The sequence below is a fragment of the Pocillopora verrucosa genome, chromosome 7, assembly GCF_036669915.1.
Source record: "Pocillopora verrucosa isolate sample1 chromosome 7, ASM3666991v2, whole genome shotgun sequence".
In the NCBI taxonomy this organism is placed as follows: Eukaryota; Metazoa; Cnidaria; class Anthozoa; order Scleractinia; family Pocilloporidae; genus Pocillopora; species Pocillopora verrucosa.
Genome location: NC_089318.1, coordinates 19,660,842 through 19,672,388, shown reverse-complemented (window position 1 = coordinate 19,672,388; position 11,547 = coordinate 19,660,842). Strand labels below are relative to the sequence as shown.

The 11,547-nt window shown below is 38.3% G+C and overlaps 1 protein-coding gene across 1 annotated transcript; it reads right to left on the bottom strand.

Annotated features, from left to right (window-relative positions):
- Positions 1 to 555: 555 nt before the first annotated feature.
- LOC131770121 (activating transcription factor 3-like) lies at positions 556 to 6,958 on the bottom strand. Its single transcript, XM_059085832.2, has 4 exons — positions 6,656 to 6,958; positions 5,998 to 6,201; positions 1,907 to 2,014; positions 556 to 1,372 (listed from the first exon to the last, which is right to left on the bottom strand). Exons 1-4 carry the CDS (start codon positions 6,692 to 6,694, stop codon positions 1,205 to 1,207), a joined length of 519 nt encoding a protein of 172 aa, XP_058941815.1. The 5' UTR covers positions 6,695 to 6,958; the 3' UTR covers positions 556 to 1,204.
- Positions 6,959 to 11,547: the final 4,589 nt, after the last annotated feature.

Below are 11,547 nucleotides of genomic sequence, written 5' to 3'. Positions count from 1 at the left end.
CAGTAAGGTGGGCATGAGAGTAAAAGATACATGCAAAAGTGAAACATAATTTTTGGCTGGAAGAGAAGGGGAGGGAGGAAGGATCATGAAATCTTCCACTGCAAAAATTGGGAGATCAAAATAACACTGTATACTCTGAAGGGAGGAAACGTAAGTGCTCTTAAGGGAGGAAGCGTAAGTGCTCTGTGGTCATGACTAAATCCCCCGCCTCCTCCCCAGGAAATACTGAAATAATAACCAGTCCCTAAGGAGAATGTGCTACCTTTGCTATAACAGCTGAAAATGGTTAGAAGTTCTAGTCCAGTCTCGGATAAAGACGATAAACACTAGTCCCTAACTCCTGCATCTTCTCTGTAATGGTTACCAGGGACGTTAAAGAACCCACGCACTTCCCGCAAAGAGTACGGGGAATGAAAATCCCGGTGTTGTGGTCCGGCCTTGTCATTTTTGTTCAGGCCTCCATTTGAAAAACAACCTTTTAAGTTGAACTGGGCCAGCCTTTATTAATATTACAAATGAAAAAAATAAATGAATTAATTACCAAAAAAGGCTCCTGAGTTTTATGGATAAGTTTGATGAGGAAGCAAACCCCAAGTCCTCAAGCTCAGGGAATATGAATGTTGTTAACTGTATCACTTCATGGATTGCTCTCCAATCATTCTGATTACTATTACGAAAGATGAATTCAAAGGCCGCCGTATTGTAAGATGTAAAAGACTTTAATCTTGTTCTAAAGCAAATTAGCCAAAAAGCAAAGACTGTGAACGCTACTTTTAAAGGATTTACGCTACATAAATAATAAACTGCCTTCTAAGAAAACATCTTAAAAGTTTTTTTTTTTCTGCAAAGTATTTCAATGTATCTTAATTTATGTCCATCTATTTCGTCCTCTCTTTTCCATTTACTTTTGACTGCGAGTTTGTTGGAAGCAAATAAATTGCAAAATAGCTTTGATAAAACCAGCCAGCATGTTAACATACGTAACTAAAACCAAATTTCACTCAAAAAAACGCTCTTCGCACGTGTATCAGCGAAAATAATACGCTTGAAGTGAAATTGCACCACACGCCACACTATCACGGTACAGCGGCTCATCGTGTGACTCCATCCACGCATGTGCACGTCATTAATAGCCCTTCATCTTGAATCGGTATATTGACTTATTCTTCCTCTTGATTTTGTCCTCTGTCACCAGTTTTTCCCTTCATGATAAATTGGCATTTAATCCAAGTTCGTGGTCATCCTGTGGAGTGTGGGAATATTTTGCGCAGCTGTGTGAATCCAACATGAATTCCAGTTTTTTTATTTCCGCTTGTAACTTGCTGATCTGCGCTTGAAGATCATTGTTTTGATGCTCCAGCTCCTCAGAAGCCTTAAAGAAAAAATATCATCACAATGTCTGCTACTTTTCGTTTTCAAGCTAACAAATAAAACAACACTGCAAGAAGGCTACTTCAAATTATATGGAGGAATCGATTTAGCAGTTCTGTAAGACCTCTGATACCAGAAAATTCAAAGGTATTCGTTCTTTCCCTTGCCTCTAAGAAGAGATTGTGGGCGTCTTTATCATAACGAGATCCAACTCTTCCTAAATATGGAAGGAGCTGAGTTGTGCTGCTCTGGCAGTAGGAGACATAAGCCGTAATTTTACCTCATAGGAGCGTATTTATTCGATTAAGTACCCAACTTCCAATTAGCGACTACCCCCACCCGTTCCAAAAAAAACTTAAGTGCACAAAAGGAGTATTGATTATTATTTCTTTACCGGCTTACAATCTCTAAATTTACCGTCTATGGTACATCTTCATGGTGTAATTTTATTTATTATCTTGTTGCAAAATAAACGCGAACAGCCTATGACTGAGCACCAGGGGCGACTGATCGAATAAATACGGTACCCAGATACCTCAACTAATGTTTTAACGTGTTCCTTTCTTTTCTTGCGGCATTTAGAGGCGGCCACTTTATTCCTCTCTCTTCTTATTCTACGTCGTTCTTGTTCGTCAGCGGTCAACTGCCAAGAGAAAAGTGTTCTGTACTCGCAAGAAGTTCATAAATTGTTCAAAACGGTTTTGATAAATTTTCACAGAAAAAACTAGGTAAAGAAACTTTTAATCAGCAAAAGAAGTATGACAAGGAAAAAGAAAACTTTTTCGAGGTAAAAGCAATAGCCAAATTGCAGAGGGGTCTCGCGAGGGACCAAATTGTAAATAGCGTTAGCTTTACTTCTGACTGGTCCAGAGTGATGTGGAATGATTCCGTACCGATAACAGATCAAAAGTGGAGCATTTCATACCGTTTTACCTTCGACATAAAAAGAAAAATTGTTACGACCCGATTTCGAAAATAACGCTGTTTTAGTACGCCTTATACAAATGGTTAAGAAAAAAAATTCGTTTCCTCAACTCAGCCAATTGATAAATTATCTTTAAAAAAAAAAACTCTTCTCAACTGTTTACCTGGATATCCCTCACTTAAGGCCAGTGCCTTCATTAACGTTGATTTCGAAGCAAAATATCATTTAAACTTACTACACGATCCTGTAGGTAAACTGGGGAATGTTCTTTCCCTGTTCTTTACGGTTACATTTATTCCTACTTGACTGCTCTTGATGATCATTTATTTACTCATTTACAAACGATATTTACAAAAATACATTCTGTTAAAAAGACGAACTTAAATAAAAGCAACAATTTTACATCATTAAATATGTGTTTCTTACTTTCTTACAGTTTAAGTAAAAGACTTCATGCTAATCCGCCAGGGTCTGACTTCTCTATCGATGTACAACACGAGGTAGAAGATTTAACTAGTGTTATCTAAACAGTTGAACTATTTTTCCTGTTAAAAAAAACATGTTCCCTGCCTCTAAAATTCAAAAATTTCAGTTAAAAAAAAAAAAATGACTGCTCTTGATTGGTTTCAATCCTGATCAATTGTGTCATTTTATTGATTTTTCAAAAAGGACCAAAACCCATTCTTTGCGAGTTGCATTCGTTACGCGAAATGCTCCTTCTTTTCAACAACCTGTACTCTACCCACGTTTTTTTTTTTTTTTTCTCACACACCCACGTCCCGTGACAAACAGTCGCTCACCGAGAAAATGCAAATCACTTTCTAATAAAATATTTATTTTTTTCGGCTTTTCATTAAAAGCCAAGAAAACCAAAATCGAAAGAGTCTATTTGATATGGATGCAAATTTCAAATAAAGATCAGCTGCCCTAACGTGGGATGCACTGGAATACGATGACATAGAGCTGAGACCCTTTCATTCCTTCAACGCAGCTGAACATTTACATCATTTTTTTTCCTGCTATCATGACTGGAGAAAATTACGAGAGAAATATTTTCATCTCTAACCCTGAGAGATTGCGAAGAGACCATCACCGGGTAACATGAATAACGGAAAGTCTTACCATGCAATCCTGGACATTCGTACCACGATACAAGCAGACTCCTACTCTCATTTCAGGCTGAAGTTGACTGTAATGTTTTGACATTGACCCTAAACTCCTGAGGCTTCTCAGTTCGTGCTCTAATTCAGTTCATTTTCATTTCCCTCCATGAAATTAATCAGATTTAGCTTGGTAGGTTTTACTTAATAAAATCTTCGAACACTCCTTGTCTTTCTCCAGTGTCTTAACATCACTTCAATTGCTCAAATGTTTCTTAAGAATTTTCGCTGGATGAGTTTTAGTGACATTTCTCCGTTGTCTACTGTTTGAATTATGTAATAACTGGAGACAGCAGGTAGAATTGTGTCTGAAAATGTCTTGATCCAAGCTTCGACGGGCGCATGAAAACCAGGATAGGTTTACTTGCAGTCAAAGTAATTTCTAACCAATGAAAGGGGTAAGTTTCCAAAGTGGCGGGCATTACAAGATAATTTGTTTTTGATAAACTGATTTGATAATGTAAACTGGCCACCGTAAAGAGTCTCTTGAGCTGATGTTTCGAGCACTAAACCCTTCGTCAGAACGAAAGACTAAACCAACTAATTGAATTTTCATTTTCCATCATTCTGGTCATTGATTATGATAATGAAACAAAGAAACAGAAACTAAATTTGTCCTAACTTGGGAGTTGTAACGTAGCTTAATAGAAGTTAAGTTCCAAATGGTTCTTATAGGAAAAGAATTAGCTCCTGGTGAAAAGAGGGATCTGGAAGGGGCTTGTAGATTCTATGATTTGTTCTTTTTCAGACTGGAAAATGTCGCTCAAAAGGTAGCAAGGTCAATAGTAGCAATTTTGTGGGCGAACATGACAACTCTGAGGAAACACAAATAAACAAGAAATAGCCGATAACTTAGTTTATCTACCGAGTTCCACTTCTCAAAAGACAAAACGAACTATAAAAGCAATTATCGAATTGGAAATTTTAACCAACAGCAAAATAAGCACTACCATTTTACCAGCCAATCTTAAAAAACTTTCATTTAGCTTGTTTTTGTGTTTATGAAAAAACTGAAATTAGAATATGGAAACTTTTTGTGGCTAAGGGTTTTCTGAAGCCGGACGATTTTATTCCGTCATTACTCTCGTGGTTTGAATTGTACTGGCCTGAGATTTTCAGCTCTTACCGTACAAATCAACCGCTTTTTTACTTTACTTCAATTTTGAATAACAGTCCATTCTATTGGAGCTATGTTTCGTTTTCTTTAATAGAGAAACATGAGATGATTATCAGTCCAAACTTTCTAGTAATATGCATAAACTCTTAGATCGAATTCTAAAAAAAAGCTCGGGACCTTCTAGGCAAACTGATCTTGGGGTTTGCTTGTTCTGTGATCAGCATTTATAGTACCTACCGCGAGGAAAAAGTATTAAAAGGCCAAATACATGACTCTGCAACAACAAAACACCAAGAGGTTCGCACCTGACACTTCACAACCTGTTGTTTAAGCAATGATAACAATTCAGTTCCTTCTTAACAACTGGACCACCTAAAGAACGGTTTCTTGACAATGAGAACTCATAAAATGTTTTCAGATTTATTTGTAATCATCTCGAAACTGCCGTGTTGCTTTAATTGTATCTAAGAACATTTTTAGGCACACGCTATAGATTTCTCTTTAAAAAATTGCTTCATAACAATTGCACAAGGTAAAGGGATCATTCAGTCGTTTTTAAATCCATGAGCTTCCAAACACGGCTGCTTCACTTCTTATGTGTTTGCGAACAAATGTTCTTCATTCGGTGTTTTCCAACTCACATGTTGAGGTTCTCAAAATGTCTTAACGGCTGACTCATATTCCAAGGCGACAACGATATTTCAAACGTCGATTTGGATACTAAAACAGCTCAAATAAAGAGTCAAAAATTTTGATAGCTTATCAAACCCCGCAACTTAGCCACTCACCCGAAAAAAGGAAGCTTCGAGGAATGCTGTTTACGTAGCTCAAGTAATCGTTACATAAAAAGAACAAGCGAGTCACGAAAGATCGAGCGAGGCGACGAACGACCATACGAACGAACGAAATAAGGAAAGATCGGCCTGACGAACGACTGAGGGTATGACCGAGTCAACCGAACGAAAAACGAAGTTCTGACGATGTCTCAAACGAACGTCGAACCAACCACCGACGTGAAAACAAACGAACTGCCGAACCGAAGAATGAATTCATTTAATGATTGATTATCTGATTGAATTAATGATCCAATGAATGACTAAATGAAGGATTGATTAACCACGACTGGAATAAATAAACTACTGATCGTTCTAAGAACTAATGTAAACAAACTGCAAAAACAAGCGATGTTCTTTCATATCATTGACGCCAGTATTGCAAAATTCGATGGTCTTGTAAACCGTTACTCTGATGATGACCAAAGAAACTTAGAGTTAGTGCTTTTCATGAAAACCGTGAGTCAAGAGCAATCCAAACAACCTCTTCGAGGTAAACAAGGAGGAGTAAATAATATTTGGTGCTAAGAATCCTTTCCCTGTGGAGCAAGAATTTCTAACGAGCATTACAACTCTGTGAGTATCACAAACCGCTTCATTTCCATGGTCGTATTCAAAGTTCATCTCCATCATGTATTCCATATCAACGTCTTCCCCACCATCATCGACAGAACATCTTAGCTCCGGTTTGATGTGCATATCAAACAAATTCGCATTTGTCTGTGGAGTGCAATCCACCAGCTCTGATAAATCTTTCGGTGCTCCAGTGAATTCATGAATCATAGAAGGACAATTCTGTAAAATTAAAACAACCTCCTGTAGTTATTCGACAAGCGTGCAAAACGCTGCGATCAGCGATTTTTTCGTGCGTGTACCGTTCCTAAGTTTTAAGTCTTTCCGGTAGCACTCATTAAAGATGAAAGGACTCTTCTGGTACCTGGTGGCTAACTCCTCAAAAACATTCTGTCAAACAACGAACACTTTGTGAACTCAACCGTGTAATTAGCGCCACCCCTGATAAGGAAGAAACGAGGCTACCTCCGAGATACTTGCGGAATTTTCTGAGCTGGTGAATCAACGCCTCTGCGAGGCATTAAGCGTCGTTCGTTCGCGCTATATCTAAGATATGATCTAAACACCAGAGCGTAAATCACCGCTTAAGATCATAAATGAATTTTCAGGGTGATAGCTTCGAGAAAATTTCATGAACTCCTCATCTCACGATCACTGCAGCGAAATAGAGCCATACCTCGTCAAATCCCGGAGCAACGGGGACTCTTGCCTCCATAGGGGGGTCTTTCTCCTTTGCTAGGCCCCCGCCTAAGGGAAGCAAGGAGGCCTAAGACGAACTTTCCCACTGTCTCTACAATGTTGTCCCATTAACGATACCACTAAATGTGCTAAGTGTCCCTGATAAGGTCAACTGCGCTTTGATTGGTCCATTTACCGACACATAATTGCTCTTCCTTGGGGTTACGAGATACAAGAGCGATGATCTAATCTTGGTTCGTTGCTCTCTCCCAGAGCTGGTTCAAATGTAAATATCTCCAAGAAAACGTGTTTTTGCGAGGGTTGGATATAAAAGAAATAGTAACCTCTGCAGCTGTGTTAGGATGAAACAAAAGAGAACCAGTGGCGACCACAAGAAAGTGTAACGAACAAGGTGATTACATGACGGGTACCAGCAATATTTTTTTCTTGACAATTCTTACACTTTCCATCACTTCTCGGACCCAGGCTCCCTGGGTAGCTTTTGAGGAGATTCTTTTATCCATGATAGAACTTGAATAAAACAGTGGCTTCCGATGCGAAATCAACAGAAGAGTCTCGTTTCATAAATTCAAAACAGTACTTTTGCAAAGTTTTTGCAGCTTCTTCTTTTAACAATCCCAGTTTTGTCAACCGACTTCCTTGTAAACTTGAACTTTGAAGAACTTTCGGTTTTTTGAATAAATGAGAAAGATTCCATGACTGAAGAAATTCTTTCAGACGTGAAAGTATGGCATTTAATCACCAGACGGTTGAACTGTAATGAGGGAGAACTGAGTGTGACCTTGGGCCATCAGCCCGGAGCCAAACTCCAGAATACAACATTTTGTCTTTTTTTTCTCAGTGACGAATTGGTTTATAAACAAGCTTCTTGTTTTGCCGTCTTCAAACCATTTACAGTTTTCTAGGATTCGCAACCTTTAACTAAGCGATACTAAACTCTAAAAAGATAGAGAACAGATTTGATTCCAACTAATTGAATTGGATTACATTTAAGTTATCAGTCTAATTTCCGAGATCATTTTTTCTTCCGTGATTTGACCAGTCAAAGTTGTATTCAAAACAATAAGTGTATTTTGAGGAGAAAAGGTGACAACCAGACGACATCATGTGGTTCTTGATTTGGTAAGAGTACCTCTAAAAGGTTTAGAAAAGCCCTTTTTCCATTTTATCTTAATTCAAGGCAATGTTGGATAGTTTTTTTAATGGACAGTCCTGATAGGCTTGTAGGTGTTTCAACTGAGTGTCCAAGATCCTTATTTTGTTTGAATGTTGAAAAATCCTTGTAGAACGGTGGCGGATGATCTCACACACTTATCAAGGAACACAAGCCAGCCGCACACAAGTATATTTAATCCTCGAGGGAATCCTAAATACTATAATTTGATTGGTTCCCGAAACCGGTCCAGCCTTTGACGGCAATTTAATACGTTGAAGAATTCGCCAGAAAATGAAGAAGCCAAAAACTTCAATGTTTAGATTTCTCACACCTAAATTACTCATTAATCTTCGCACTTATACTCACCTTTTAAAATGGCAAGCAACAGTGTTGCAAGGAAATTTAAACAACGTTCAAATTAAAGAGCGACTTGATGGGTTTAACCGTAAGCAGTAAAACGGCCAAAAAATTAACCGTTAGGCGTAAAAATTGAAAATTTCAATCGCTAGTCTTTATAAAAAAAAACAGCCGTAAAAATTTTTCTTTGAACTGTAACAGAAAGAATTTAACCTTTCGCAAAAATTGTAACCATCAGCCGTAAAAGCGATCAGCCCATTGAGACTCTTTTTTGTAACGAAAATTTGTTCACTTTCCAACTTAGGCCAACGTAGGTCAACGTAGTGTCAGTGCAAAATATAGCCTTTCTTTTAATGCAAAACTTGTTAGTTGTTGAATTTTCCCGTTTCCTCGTTTGGGTCCACATGTAAGCGAATTAATACACCCGGCTATTTTCCTTGGTTTTATGCAGTAATTCTTGTGATGAGTCATTTGTCACAAGTACCGAATAAAGCGATATTTTCTGCCAAAACGAGTATGGTATGAAACAAAAAAGAGAGTTCCAAGTGGGTAATTGTTCGCGATCTTAATGATTGTGATGGTAAGCTTCCTACACCGGGACGGAAGGGACACGGATTGCAAAGGAAAACGTTTAAGCCGGATGGCTTTTTTGAGTTATTTTTTTACAAAAAAAATTGCTCTTTGTCAAGGTGTAGAGTGATATGTTGCTCGTACCGATCAGATCGCCGTATTTCGGTATGTATCTCGCACCAATCAGATTTCTGCGTTAGGTTATGTATCCCACACCAATCAGATTGCCGCATTAGGGTATGTATCACGCACACAGCATTTGGATATTTTGCACCAATCACAGCGTTTAGGGTATGTATCTTGGACCAGTCATATCACAGCATTTGGATATCTTGCACCAATCACAGCATTTAAGGTATTATCTCGCACCAGTCATATCACAGCATTTGGATATCTTGCACTAATAGCAGCGTTTGACTATTGTTTTCATGTAAATGATGTCATGGAATCAGGGGGCTGTGCACAAAGAGTGACATTAACTATAAATTTTGGGCTAATTTGATAACTGTAATGGTTTGTGGCCTTCGCGAGAGCGTCATCGATTGAGGTCGAGAGTTATCGGGATATGAAAGGTTCGCATTCAACCTTTTTGTATTATTTTCAATTTAAAACGTGTTTTTTCCGTTCCTTTACTCACAACTCACCCGCCAAACAACTTACATTCCATCACGTACCACAAAAACAACGTTCAAGTTCAATCAGAACATACCCAATCACTGCACAAGATGAACATTAGGCAATTTTTCGCGTGTGTGAATTGTATTCCACCAATCAAATTACATTTTGCCAAATTAGACTTCGCTCCATCAAGTGTCATTTCCTTTCAAACAACCTGCATGTAATAACGTATTCCAACCGCATTGTCCAACCCCACTAAAAACGATTCATATGGAACAAAATGTCACTGATAGTGAATTTTCCACGCAATTCTCCTGCGTTTTGACTTTTCCTACGAACAAAATTGGCTTTTAGCTACCTTGGACTTAATCCAATCGCGTGTTAGTTCCTCGTAAACAACCTGCATTTTATCACGTATTTCACACACACAGAGGGCAAAGACCAGAGAGGCTTTCAGTTTCCTTTCCGTAGTAGAATAACGTGTAAATATATTTTTAAGGCAACCAACTGTATACAAATAATTTTAATTTCTCCCTCTTAGAGGATTGGCAGTAAGCGTAGTCCCTTTTGCAACTGTTATTTGGTCTCGTCACGCAACGCTCTCTCTCCAACGGGGAAAAGATGGCGTTGTGTGACGAGACCAAACAATGGCTGGGAAGGACACAACAGTAAGCGCGGCACCGATGCATTTTATTTTTGCTTAGAAATATTTCGACATTAGAGGCAGTAGTCCACAAAGTACCTGTGTAAGTTCAGATAAATTGCGTTTTTTTGCGTCTTTCCCTTAAGGTAAGGTAATGTGATGTTATCGTTCTTTTGAAAGTTATACTCTTTTTTTTGCTACAAAAATGAAAACACTGAGGTACACAAAGTATCCCGTCCCAACCCACGGTTGGTTTGGCCGACGAAAAGGCAGAAATTCGTTGATGATTTCTGGATGTCGGGGATCTGCGGTAACTAGACTTCGCACAAACCAGGAGATACTTCATAGGACTTGCTTTCACTTGCCTGTGCCATGGGTGACCAATATCCTCACAACATCGATACAAGATCAAGCAGAAAAGTACAGGGAAAAATATCGAGTTGAAACAAAGCCAAATTCTCCGAACTAACCACACATGAATTGCATGGCAGAGAGTAAGGAGAATTACTGATGTAATCACGGTCGGGAGTGAAAGGGTTAACGGCTTCCGCGATGTGAAAGAAGCAATCGGTGAATCGAATGAACTTTTAAATCAATGGTTGTTCGTACGATCACCTAATGTTGCGCACGAGTTCAGAGAGCTAAACAAATTAAAATATGTAAAGTTTATGTGTCTCAAATCTGTGATCGAAATTCCTTGAAAGCTCGACGAAGAAATGTGAATTAAGTGTCCTGACATGTCCACCATATATACCAACTAAATTTAGACATTACTTTTTGTTATTCATATTATTGCGTCGAAAACATGGCGATATTTTCCAATTAAGGTACACATTGAAGTGGCCTATTTGGAGAATCTGATCCGAAAAGGGACTCCCTTGAAACTAAAGACGAAGTTTCCTCTGTTTTTTTTCTCCCCGACGGAAACTCAAGTCAGATCAGAAACTATATCAATTTTTTTCCTCTCAAAGATCACGTTCAGAAGGACATTGTTACTCTGAACGTGTTGAAGAAATCTTTTCTTAGGAAAAACGGGACAGACAGGACATTTCAGTGACAAAAAAAGGAACTGAACGAATGGAATATATTCGTTTTGTTCAAAGACAAATCCTCGTCGTAGAATTCCCATATCTTATTTTCTTAAAATGTTATCTGAGACAACTTGCGCCTGATACATATTATGTAACGAGCCGTTTTGTTAGCCTCTGAGGAAACAATTAATTAATCTTTCGTGGAAAGACATTTGATCTTGTCTTTGGTTGCTAAAATTACCATCCGTTCCAAGAAAAAACAATAAAGTACCAATGTTGGTTATTTTGTGCTTGTGGCAGCAAAAAGGAACTTTGAAAAGCAGAATTTACCGTGTCGTTCCGCCTATTTTTTTTCTGAAAGGAACTTGAAACCAAAGCGGAAAAATTGCTCCTTTCTTGAAAATGCATCTTATTTCAATCCAATTAAGAAATACGCGTGACTGCTGAGCGAAGCCTAACCTAAGCAGGCAAATTTTTTTTGGATGGTCCCTTGA